This window comes from Aythya fuligula, chromosome 3 (assembly GCF_009819795.1).
Source record: "Aythya fuligula isolate bAytFul2 chromosome 3, bAytFul2.pri, whole genome shotgun sequence".
NCBI classification, from domain to species: Eukaryota; Metazoa; Chordata; class Aves; order Anseriformes; family Anatidae; genus Aythya; species Aythya fuligula.
Genome location: NC_045561.1, coordinates 102,719,606 through 102,732,454, shown reverse-complemented (window position 1 = coordinate 102,732,454; position 12,849 = coordinate 102,719,606). Strand labels below are relative to the sequence as shown.

Below are 12,849 nucleotides of genomic sequence, written 5' to 3'. Positions count from 1 at the left end.
AGTCCTAGGTTTGTGTCAGAAAGGTAATTTCTGACCACAGACGCTCCTAAAAAACTGAACACTGGATCCTTCTGGTACTCACGCTCCACCTTTGGAAAAAAAGGCAAAGTCTGCTTTAAAATGGGCAACTCCTTGTGAGATTTTGTTTCGCTCCCCACGTTGGGAATAGTATATAAAGGAAGCCTTCCAACTAGGGAAAGGGTATTTAAGAGTCTCTTCATAAATAACTAGGTTCAGTCCAAGTTGAAGAATGGGGTGGGGATAAAGATCAATCTTGGTTTCTCTTCTTTAATCATTTTTAAAGGTCCTTTTAGTTAACGTGGATTTCCCCCCTCCAGATACAGCTGAAAAATAAATTCAGCACCTCAAAAAAAAAAATCTTGTAGACATTTTCTTGTGCAAAAAAAAAAAAAAACTCATCAGTGGAACACCTGCAAGAGATTGAAAAGAGGCATATTTAGGAGAATGCTAACAGGGCAGAGATCCGGACAGACTGGCGCCAGAGAGGAAGCCACAGTTTGAACATTTAACCAAACACTCAAAGATTGGGCAAACCCTGGCGTCCAGATGCAACACATACACGCTCACACACTCGCTCTCAAGAGCGCAAATTGAACATTAAAATAACATACACTCAAGGGAAAGGGTAGAAAGAGGATTCTCAGCCCAATCTCTATTTAGATCTCTGCAAACGCAATGCTCAGAGGCGCCAGTCTGCCTCTTAGAGCAATTATTTGATTAAAAGCAGTCACTTATTTAACTGATAGTGCAGACGATCCCACATCACAGAATTCACGGAATTGTGCCAAGATTCCCAACTTAATCAGTCACTTTGGCCCAGGAAGTTAAGACTTCAAGAAGAGATAACCAGGGAATTCGCTTTAAGCAGTAGCAGAGCAGACAGCCTGTGCTGCTTAATGAACCCTAGCAGCAAGACACACTTTGGACTGCAAGACTCAGTTGGGAGGCTAGGTTTTTTTCACAGCCGGATTAGGATTATTGGCAATAACAAGAGGATTATTAGCAATAGTAAGTCAACTCTAAGCAAACTTTTAGGAGCGATTTGTTTTGCATGTGACAGTCATCCAGGGTGGGGGGGGGGGAATCCCATTCAAAGCCCAACCACTTTCATCTGAACTTTTTATTTTAAGCAAAACAGAAGGTGTGTTCTACTCACCGTCGGCTTCAGCCACAAAGTGCTTTGCTGTCACTTGACATGAGTTCTGAGGGGAACTCGGCTGCCTGCAGGGAGAGAGCAGAGACCAGACCCCGCCGTTAGCCTGCTGGGCAGCACGGGCAGCCTTCGGGGGGGGATCCCGGCTGCACCACCCCCGGGAACACCAAGGGAAGAGCCTTACCTGTAGGGAGAGGATGCTGATGTCTGTGTTGAGGGTGGTCAGCGGGGTCCTGGAGGCCGGGCTCTGTCCCGGCCGCTGGTGGTGCAGGCTGACGATGCTGGGGTGCGAGTCCAAGGCGATCTGCAGGTCCAGGATGTAGTCGATGACGTGCTGGAGGATTTCCATCTTGCTGACCTTCTTGTTCTGCGGGATGCTGGGCACCAGCTCCTTCAGCTTGGAGTAGCAGTCGTTCATGTTGTACAGCAAGCTCATGGGGTCGTCCACCGGGGTTTTGCTGCGGGAGATGCCCAGGTTGTGCTCCGAGAGGCTGTTTTTCCGCACGGACCTCACGGGGCTGAAGGCTTTCATCGCTGGAAGGCGGTGAGGGGAAAGGAAGGAAGGGCACAGAGCGGAGCGAGCTGTTTGCACGCGCGGTGGGGAGCCCAGCGGAGCGCCCTGCCTGCCTCCCTCAGCGCGCCGCCGCACCTCGCTCTGAGGCGCGGGGCCGCGCGGCCCCCCCTTTTATAGGCGCCGCGCCGCCGCGCCCGGCCCGCGCGCGCTGCCATTGGCCAGAGAGCACCCGTCCATCATCCTGAGCGCCCGCCCACTCGGGGCGCGGCCACAAAGGGGAGGGGGGCCGCGCGGGCTTCCGCGTGCCCAGCCAATGGCGGCGCCGGGGGGGCGGGGCCCGGGCGCTCAGCTGAGGGAGTAAATAGTGCGCGGCGGGCGGGCGGGCTGAGCGCACGGGGCTGTGCGCGGCCGTTGGGACCGTTAGCGCCGGGCTGCGGACGGCCGTGAGGGAGCTGCCGCCGGCGGTAGCAGCCGGGGGGACATCGGTAGAAAAAAAAAAAAAAAAGAAATAAAGCAATAAATGAGTTGTTTTTGTTTAATTGCAGGGTTTGTCTCAGGTTTTTAAGCCGAGCTCCTTCGCGTTTTCCATCCCCGTACTTAACACCAAGCAGCGCCTCAGGGAGAGCCGGCTCCGGCGGGGCGGCCGCGCACGACCAAAACTGACAGAACTCGCCCCAAAAAACGCTGCGCGGGCGCCAACAACCCCGCGAAGCCAATTAACATCCCCACTAATTACCCGCGCAGCTCCCCGCTTCCCAAGCAGCCCCGCCGTGGGGGGCCCCGCGGCCTTTCCCCCCCCCCCCCCATCCCTCACCCCTCACCCGTCCCCCTTTGCATCCCCCTCCCCGGGGGGGGCCCCGGCGCTGCCCGGCCCCGCTCCTCCCCTCCCTCAGCCCGGGGCCGGCCGGGACTGCGCGGCGCCAGCCCCGTGACATCAGCCCCTCGCCGCCGCCCCCCCCTCGGCCCGCCCGCCCTCGCCGCCCGGGCCCGGCGGCGCCGCTGAGGCGGCTGCCATGGCGACCGGGGCTGCGCCCGCGGCGGCGGCAGGCAGGCGGCAGGCAGGCGGCGGGCCCGGCCCCGCTTCCCCCTCCCGGGCGCACCTGCAGCGGGGGCAGCCCGAGCCGGACGCCTCAAGGAGGGGGTGCAGAGGGGGTTGGGGGGGGGTTCACGAGGCTCCGGAGGGGTTTTGGGGGATTTTGTGAGGTAAAAAAATGCGCCCCCCCCCCCTCCCCGCACCCCGCTCAATTTTGGGGCGCCTGAGGGAAATGGCGGGGGGAGAAAAAGGGGGGGGGGGCGCTGCCCTCCCCGCTGTTAGCGACGTTTATTTATCGAGGAATAAGCGCGAATGGTTTTAATTGCCTCAAACGGGACTTGAAATGAAATAAAATTAAAAAAAAAATAAAAATAAAAATCTGTGAAGCTTGGCCCCTTCCCAAGCCATCGGCACCGCCGCGTGGGTTTTGGTGCGGGGCTTCGCGGCGCGCCAGGTGAAATACCTCGGCCAGCCCCCCGCCCGCCTTTTGTTCGCCTCACGTCTCGGATGCATTCAAAGAAAGGAGTTTTAAGAAGTTTGGTGTGTGTGTGTTTTTTTTCTCCCACCCCCCCCTCTTTTATTCCTTTCGAGCGGGAGGGGGGGCGGGAGAGACTCTCTGCACGCGAAATATTGAGTTACAACTTCTGCGAAACGCACCGGGCTGTAACAGCGTTTTCGACTTTCACAAAGGATTTTCCTGTTACTTTTGTTCCGGTCACAAAATTAAAGTAAAAAAAAAAAAAAAAAAAAAAAAGAGGCCAAAAAGAAAAAAAAAAAAAAAAATTGGGGGAGAGATAAGGTCTGGAAAACAATCTGGAATTGCCAGGCTGTTGGTGGGAGCTCTGCGGGGCTGGCGTCAGGAAGTCTGCGCCGCCTTCTATTACTGTTGATCCAGCTTTGTGCAGCTGCACTCAGTACAATTAGCTTGTAGAAACAATCCTGCTGTAGGCAGCCTCTTCCCTTCAAAGTGCTTTTCTATACTGATCCCCTCACATCATGATGCTGGAAATCAAGTCACAAGCCGACCACTGTTTGGCCAACATCATCTGTGGGAATTCATTAACCTCCATCCCAGAGATGCAACAAGAGATTGTTTGTCCAGAACTAAACTTACAGCTTAATATGATGTAGCCCATACAGGAAAAAACCTGTGTCCCCATTTTTTTTTTTTTTTTGTCCATAACAAGAAACACATTGTGCAGCTTTTTTTTTTTTTTTTTTTTTTTTTTTTTTTTTTTTTTTAGGGGGTGGGGAATGTAGCTGAAAACCAGGCGTGCGCCGGCTCCTGCTAAAACTTTGCCATCGAACTGTTTTTTGGTTCATCGGGCTGCAGTTTCCATAGAAGCAACTTATCCCCGCGATCATCTTGTTGGGTGCACTTTGCAAGCTCATTTCCCGTCTCTGAGTTTGCTCTGCTGCTCTCAGATGCTGCAGCTGACACATTTCCTCCCCGTGCACTTTGCACCCACCTCATCCTTGCCCAGATGCTCGGGGCTGATTGTGCCTAAAAGGGGGTTTCATCGCACTCTGCAGCTGCCTTGGGGGAAGGGATTTTTTTTCTTTTTTTAATTAAATTCTGCTTTTTCCTCTGCCTCGGTGCCCTGCTCCGTGCCATGCCAGCAGCAGGCCCTCCTCGTTCCCCCTGCTCCACCGCCCTGTGCCTCGCCGGGAGCCACGCGCCCGTCGTGTGCGGCCGTGTGCCAACGCTGCCGGTGGCTCCCTGGGAGCAGCAGCAGGCAGTGGGGGGACATCTCCCTGATCCAGGGAACAACCCTGCTGCTGGGGGGGCATCCCAGCCCCCAGGTCTTCCCTGGCTGCATCTCTGGCTGCAGCAGGGCCCCTCATCGCTCCCAGGTACCTCATAAGGACACACATCCTTGTTTCCCTTCCACCTACCCCACTCTGAACCCCCCTGTTCTGTCCCAAGGACGCCTTTTCCCAATTCAGCCTTGCTTCCGAAATGTTCCTTCTGTTCCCCTGTAAGCCTCCTCCCGTAGGCCCTTCACCCCCGACACTCAGACCTCCCGCTGCCACCCCCAGCTGTGGCATAAACACACGTATTTTCTCCTTTCTTCCTAGACTTCTGCTTTTTTGGCCCAAAGTGTTGGACTAGAGGATAGACAGGCCCCTGTTCTGGTTGATTTCTGACACGCTTACTGCTTCACAGTCACTCTCCCAAATTTGCAGGAATGCCTTTTTGCTCAGACTATGTTTTCTAGCACCACCCTGCGAAGATGGGTGTCTCTGTAGGAATGGTTTTGCAGGGACATTTTTATGAAGTCCAGGTCCATGCACTTCGGTTCTTCTGTCATGTAGGGTTTCTCATTTCTATAAGCAGGTGCCCTGAGGGCATTTCTGTATGTACACTGCCACCTGCACAGGGCTGCTGCTTAGCTGATGCTCCTTGAAGAATACCGCCACGAAATCTCTGAAAGCAGCATCTCGCTGGCACAATGTTATTGCTAGGCGGTGTATTAAATCCGACAATTAACTCTTGCCCATTTACCCCAAACTAAATACTTAAGAAACTTTTGTATCCCTCTACAATTCTCTTGCAAACCCATTTTGGCTGGCAAAGAGAGGAGAGCCAGTCATGAGGATACTGACAGTAGCTAGCATGCGACGAGGAATAAATGAAGGAATAAAAAAGAGGCTTGTTCTTTCATTAGTTACCTGCCTGGCTGGTCCAGCTGCCCCAGCCTCTCACTTTGGCCTAACTTTGATTTTTAGGCCTGTGTGAATAAGGTCTGATAAGGATTGATGCTTGGCTTAATGTCACTGGGAGAAAAGGAAGGACTGGAAACTGCATTGGTGGGAGAAGGTTTTAAATAGCTCTTGCAGATAGGGTCCTGCCACCTCACTCCTGTCAAGCTGTAAATTTACATTTTTAAGAATAGATGCGTTTGTATAGCGTGCTCTGTGCAGTTGTTGTTGCTCTGTAATAACAATATTTCATATATTTAGGGGAAGAATGAAGGCTGTATGGCAGCTGTGATCTAATGGCTGGTGAATCTGTGATCTCTCCCTCCTGCTCGCTTCAGTTAGAACACCTCACTCAGGTGATAGGAAGCCTCGTAGGATTAAGCAGGCGGCACTAATTCAGCGGTTTCCAAAGCTATTGCTGTTGGTTGTGTCAGGACAGGACCCACAGCGTTCTCGCTGCTTTTTACCCAATGTGCAGAGCAGGATATTTTACGGTCTGGGGAGGCTGATTCCACCCAGGGCTCGGGTACTGGAAATGCAACTTAAAATGTGTGCACCCAGTCCCAAAAGCATGTGCACCCCCGAGGTCCTGCTGAACTACATGAGGTCTGGAGAGGTTTCTCAGGCTTTTAAAACTTTTCTTTGCCATGAACTCACGGTCAGCATTATCTAGGTTAAGCTGACTTTCTTGGTCACTGCTGCATAAACCCAACTGGAAATCACAAAATAGGTACGTGTCTAAACCTCCTGAGCAGCCTGATCCAGGAGGTGTGCTCAGATGGTGGCTAAATGCTACTGGAAAGCTTAGGGGGAGAGAAGGCATAGCGTTTCTTCTCTTATAATCTGTTTTTCTCTTGCCCTGGAAGTGAGAGCCTTGGATTCAGCGCTCTCCTCGTCAGAGGAGATATATTAACCCTCCTGCTTGCAGTGCACCCCCAACAACTAAAGATAAGACTGAGGTGGAGGATACCCACCCCTCCTGTCGAAGCTTGCCACGGTAAAGAAAAGGATGCAAATTTCCAAGGGCCAGAGGGGTTATAAACAAGAGGGAGCCTGCCACTGTAGCTCTGGGGCAAAGGTATCTCCTGGATGGCACGGAGCTTGAATGCTGAGCCTGGCCTGGCAGACTCACCCAGGAGGGTGAGGTTCATCTCACCTTATCTCAGCTATTTAGAGGGCTGGTGCCTTGTCTCTCTGCAGCGGGAAGAGAGAACAAGAGACACCTGCAGAGCATGATTCATTTCTGTGCCTGTTTGACACCTCTGGATGGAACGAATCTCCTCGCTGGGGGCCGCCTCTCCCCGGCAGTTCTCAGCAGAAGCTAGACGACCAGTTCTGATCAGAAGCCTGACTTACAGATGCCAAGGGAGGTGAATTCCACCGTAGATGACTAATTTTTCTCAGTCATCATACCTGATTCTAGTCTTTAAAAATCGGGTATGTTAGTCATTTTAGTTCTCTCTCTGTGCGATGGCAATTCCTTCCCCTGGAAGGCTGGAGATGGATTGCTGGCGTGAATTATCTGAGCGTGGCACTCTTAAAGGCCATCATACAAACTTCTTTTGTGGACGGTCTAAGTGACTCTGTACTATTTTAACTTGAGAGGTGCCAGTTGCACATGAATGTGCATTAAAACATAGGAAGATAGAAAGAGCTGGGACTTTCAAAAAGCTGAAATGCTGCTTATTTAAATGAATGGAAGTCAGGTACTTTGGAAAGTGTCACTAAGCTTATGTTGCATTTTAGGCACTTTCACCCAGAAAAACCTCTCTTCAACTCCTAAAACTGAAGGCTAGGTGCCTTTAAAAATGCTGCCTTTAATCCTAGCCCCAAGGAGGTGACCATGTAATTTTCAGTTTCTAAAAGTTAAAGTTTTTCATTTTTGATAGCGTGGAGTAATGCTGAGGTGTAGCACAGGATAAACCCCAAATATGTACCTCATTGTTTCATCAGAGATCAGCAAAAGGTCACCGAGCTTTCTTATCAGATTTCAACCGTGCAAGTGGTGTTTTTTTTTTTTGTGCGTGTCTAAGTTTGGTGCACACACAATCTTTGCAAATAGGTGATTGCAGGAAAAGACAAGCTGTGTGTTTTTATAATTTAATATTTGTCAGAGGTCCTCTGGAGGTTATGTCCAGCCCTTTTCAAAATCTAGATGGTGGAGGCGATGGCGTTCAGTTTGGCAAAATTAAAGTCGTATGTTCTTCTGATGGGTTTTTAGCTGCGAGTGTAGCTGGGGATGATTCCACCACATTGTTCGTGTCAATCACTCCAGAAGGCTGAGTGCCTTCAAGTAGTACAAGACACATGCTCGAGGAGCCCTTTTGCTTCTTTTATCAAAATACTGAAATTATATGTGCACTCAAGATGTTTAAATTTGGCAACATAAAAGTAATTGGGAATGGACTCAAAATTAAATTACTTAAGGCCTCGAGCTATTGTTTCCAGCAGAGACAAGAGGTCTGAGAAGATTAAAAGGATACACAAACTTTTGAGGATATTTTAGGCCAGAACAGAACAGCTGGTTTATACCTAGTTGAGGATCTCAGTTGTTCTTTAAATTTGGGTCAGAATTTGGACTTTCTGTAGTTTCTTTATTTCCTGCCATGTCACTCTTCTTTCCTTCCACTTCAGAAGGGTGGGTTTTGTGCTTTTGTGCTCCTCGTTCTCTTTCACAGCCCTACAGGCCTCTGGACTCTGGAGGTGGGATTCATCTCGCTTGATGTAGGGCATAGGTCTGGTAGATGTCTACAACTAACCATGTCTTTCAGGACTCCGGTTACAGACAATTAATAAAATCATTGCTTTTGCAGTGACTTTTCTCAACCTAATGCACAAGTTTAAAACCTCTAAATCTCTCCTGGTACCCCTTGGCTTCCGAGTCAAGCTCTGCTTAGCCCAGCCAACGTGAGGTTTAACTGGGTACCGTGGTCCTCATGTGGATGGCCTGTGCCAGGGCTGCTTCTCAGACTTTCTAGACACTTGAAAAATCTCCCTTTTTTATTGTTTCCTGTGTGACTTGGCACATTTTAATTAAAACACCTGACAACAGACAGAAAATGAACAGTGATTAATGGACTTTCACCCAGAACAAGTTCTTTTTAGGGTCTCGTGGAGTACTGGGGATTTGCAGGCCGCAGTGTGTAACCTCTAGGCTAGATGCTCGTAGCTGTAAACTTTATGCATTTCTGAGCCATAGTTCAGCCTGGTTTTGGCTGTGGTGACTTCAATTATGGCACTGCTTATTCATTTACTGCGTAGCTGCGACTTGCATAGCGAGGGAGGTTGCCTTCTGTGGGAGCCCTGTCCCAGTTATTGCAGCAGTACATGCACAGGGCTGTAAAAGAGGCAAGATGCTCCCATAAAACAGCTGAATTCTGCTGTGGAGGACTTAATTCAATCCATGCCTCTGCTACAAAGTTTTATTTATTTATTTATTTTTGTGAGATGACGATGACAGACAAGTCATTTAAAGCAGACTTTGGTCAGGAGACTGCGCACCACATGGGAAGTCCATGGGAGTTGTTCTTAAAGATCTCAAGTGTAATGAAAATGCCAAGCACTGTGAAGTAACAGGTTCCATCTATCACAGGCTTGGCAGCCAGAACTGCCGTTATTAACCAGGACATTTTCTGGTCAGCTGCTTCACAAACGACCACTGGTTTAAAGTTAACAGATATCATTTTTTTTTTTTCCTTGAAAAGGGAATGTCCCTTCTGAGGGCAGGACAGAGGATATTCTAGTAAGTGATTCTGGGGGCGACAGACGTTCGCTGTAATAAGGGACATTCCAGTTTCCAGTAAGCTTTTCAGAGCCTGCAGACTGATTTTAGCTCTGATTTTAGGCTGGATGGGGCTTTGAGCAACCTGGGCTGGTGGCAGATGTCCCTGCCCATAATGGGGGGGTGGAACTATATGATCTTTAAGGTCCCTTCCAACCCAAACTGTTCTGTGATGTCTGCTCTGCAGCTGGGAACTCGCAAGGCGGTGCAGAGCCAGCGAGGTGACTGTAGGAGCCAGTTAAAGCTGATGGAGTGGAGAAGGAAGAGTGCTGGGTTGTTTGGCTTGAGCTGGAGGACCAGGGATGGTGCCAGACAGAGCTGGAGTAGGACTTGGGGCACAAACAAGGATGGCTAAGGATTAAAGGAAAATGGGAGAAGGAGAATTCAAGGTTTATATATATATATAATCTTTTTTTTTTTTTTTCTTTTCCCATTTGAAATCAGGAACTAAAATAAACAACACAACTCAGAAAGTGAATGCTTCTGAAGATGTTCCTTGCATTTCCGTGTCCTGTTATAGGCAGGACCACTTATGAAGTAAGTTATGGTACATTTACCCCTAGCTACGTAAATCCTCTAGCCTCTGGGAGATACAAGCTCAAGAATGATACAGTGAAATCCATGTAAAGTTTCACATAAATTGCTGTGGAAGAGACTCCAGAAGTGGTTGTGTGGGGCATTCATCTGCTACGCTGGGAATCCCAAGTTGTGGTCTGAACTGAGGAAGGCCGGGATATGAAGCACTGGTCTTTTACACACCAGGTCAGTTCTCTGAGAATTTTCTGAGGAAATATTCATGACAATATTCTTGGGTTTCTTCTACAGCATGATGGTAACACATCCCCAAAACTGTCCTGAAGAGTGACGGGAAAATCATTCTTCCTGTGTCTGTTCAGTATAATTTTGGGGTACGGGACCTTTTCATTATATCCAGCATCACTCTGAAGTCATATCTGATGTAAAATCCCTGCTGAATACTTGCTGCTATTCGCCTAGGTTTGCATAAATGGTTTAGTACACAGTGACTATGTTCTGCTTCGATGGTTTCTTCTTTTCTGTGTGAGCTCCTGCTCTGTCTTCAATAGTGTTTGTATAGATTCTATCAAGAAAAAACAAATGTCATGGGAAAGTTTTAGGTAATTTTTTGCTGTCTGGGTGGTTATTTTTGCTCTAACGTAGACGTTCCTATTTTAAACCTGGTAAAGGCATTGCCATTTTGGGAGCTGATCCTCTCTCTGCACTGGAGCAGCAGCACACCTTTCAGAACTGGCAATCTGCAGTATATCAGTCGCTCTCTTCTCCGCTGTTGAGGAGAGTCAAGCATGTGTGTGTAAGCTGCAAATGTACATTCCTCGACAGGATAAGCAGGCTGTCCGCGTGGATGAGCTGCTGCAGGGGTGGCCATGGGTGAGACACGACACAGGCCGTAGGTGCTCCTTTGATGGAGACGTGGTGATCGTGATGCTTTACTCTTGTGGGGCCTGATGCAAAGACAGTGAAACCCAGGAAGCCTTTCCCTGTCAGCCCCACGGCTCTGGATGCAGCTTCAGGTGAGTTTGTGAATGTGTATGAAGGTCACAGCTGGGGTTTGGCAGGTAAAGCTGTTGCCTGTGAGAGCGGAGAGGGAATTTGTTTCAGTGCTTTGGGTTGGCAAGTGAACTTTATCTAAAACTTGCCACTTGCACATAGCCAGGCTGCTCGGGATCTAAATAGATTCTGTCCTCAGACTGTAAAGAACAAGATAATCAGTTTATTTTATGTACTCGAGAGCTAAATTATTTTAAAAGTCTTAAATTAGCAGGCGAGGAGGAATTTATTTGCCAAAGACATTCAGAAGCAGCTTGGAAAACCTGTCAGAGCCCAGCTTTAACTGCTTAGCTGGTGACTGCTCTGCTTAATAGCTCTCAAGTGTGCTTATAGTATGAAGGAGACCAACACAAAATCCAGGATGCATGGGATTTTCTTCCAAACAACAAAAAATGCAATCAATTCCCAAACTATATAGTGAAATAAGGGGAAAACCTGCACCTACAGCCACTAACATCACACCACATCCCTCCACTGGCTCTGCCCCTGTGCTCCAGGCGAAAAAGAAGCTTGCTGTTGTTTCAGCCTCTTGTTACCCGTTCCTTCCAGCTCCGTTAACTTAGTGCCTTGCTGAGCGTAACCTTTGCTCTGTGAGCGATGCCAGCCTTGGCCATGCGTTGGTCCTTTTCCCACCCAGATATCTTCATGCTTTCCTGCATCCTTACCCTCCACGCGTGGAACAAAGTCTGGAAAACTCTCTCCAGCTGCTCTCATTCAAATCACTCCTCAGGACGCACTTCGACCCCGATGCCTATGGGGCACTGCTGATAATGGCCAGGCAGACTGCAAGCTAAATTGTTTTCTAGCCAGCCTATGCGAAAACACGCTCGCCTTATTTCTACTGCGGTTTTCCTATCAGCCTCTTTCCTGCTGGGGAGGACAAGGCCATAATGCCTTTTTAGTAATCACCAGCTGTCATTGGAAGCTGACACAGATAAGAGCAGCTCTCAGCACCCCCAGTTGTTACCTTCCCTCTCCTCGAGTCACGGCTCCACCAGCTTGCTTTCAGCCACCACGCTCATTTTGCTCGTCGTGGCTCTCGCACATCTGTGAATGCAGCTCCCCGGCATCACCAAGGGACTGCTTCAGTGTCCACCCTTTCAGAATATGTTAACACGTCTTGGCTCCGAGCACCAAAGGTCTGTTTTGGGGGGAGCCACATGCGGGCGCTTATCTTAACCCTTTGCAGAGTGACAAAAAGCTCCCTTCCCATTGCTATTACTCTCCTAAATGCGTTTGGAGGGGGCAGGCATCCTCGCTGATCGGAGCTTCAGACGGGCGATTCTTCAGATTGTTTTAGGGTTTTTAATTAAAACTGGAGGCTCTGACATCACGTGGCAGGGAGCCAGCAGCCGTCATCCGACAATAGCCTTCACCATCGCCCAGCAATGAGGGAATCCCTCGGCGTGTGCTGAGGAGGCTCCCGAAATGCTGTGAACGGGCGAGATCGGTGTTCGCAAAGCACCCTGCAACATCCAGCCCCGCGGATCTGCTGGCTTTTTAAATCCTATAAACAAAACCCTATGAGCCCCACGTAGCACAAGGATACCAGCTTCTGTTTATGCCATCCGGATCACAGATGCTGAGCGTGAATGCACGAGCAGTCCCTTTGTATCACGTTTGACACTTCCCGTGGCTGTCTGCGCTGTTTTTTTAATATACAGGATCCCTGATTCTCCACTGCCTTGCACCCTGTCTATTCATTCTCACCCCTGCGAAGTGAGGGTAAAACACTATCAAAACAAAATGGTACCATTTTGCATGTTTTCCACTCAGTTTGTACAGGTGTAAATGACTACAGAAAGAACGGGGCAGAGCAGAACCTGACCCGCAGTCTGTCTCTCGGAGCGTCAGGGGTCTCGAAGTGGGGGGATGACAGAACAAACACAAGCTGTTACCTTGCCATTTTTTTGCTAATGTTTTAGAACCAGGCAGCTTGCAGGGATGACAGATGCAAAAGTCAGGCAGTGCTTAGTTCCTGGAGTCCTCACGTGATGTCTTCCCCTACAGCAATGAAAGTGTCACCCAGGGCATGGGTAGGTGCTTGTGATAGCTGC

General features: G+C 49.5%; 1 protein-coding gene across 1 annotated transcript; it reads right to left on the bottom strand.

Annotated features, from left to right (window-relative positions):
• Positions 1-400: 400 nt before the first annotated feature.
• ID2 (inhibitor of DNA binding 2) lies at positions 401-1,818 on the bottom strand. The gene is made up of 3 exons (XM_032185420.1): positions 1,359-1,818; positions 1,178-1,242; positions 401-431 (listed from the first exon to the last, which is right to left on the bottom strand). Exons 1-2 carry the CDS (start codon positions 1,704-1,706, stop codon positions 1,186-1,188), a joined length of 405 nt encoding a protein of 134 aa, XP_032041311.1. The 5' UTR covers positions 1,707-1,818; the 3' UTR covers positions 401-431; positions 1,178-1,185.
• Between the last annotated feature and the right edge of the window lie 11,031 nt (positions 1,819-12,849).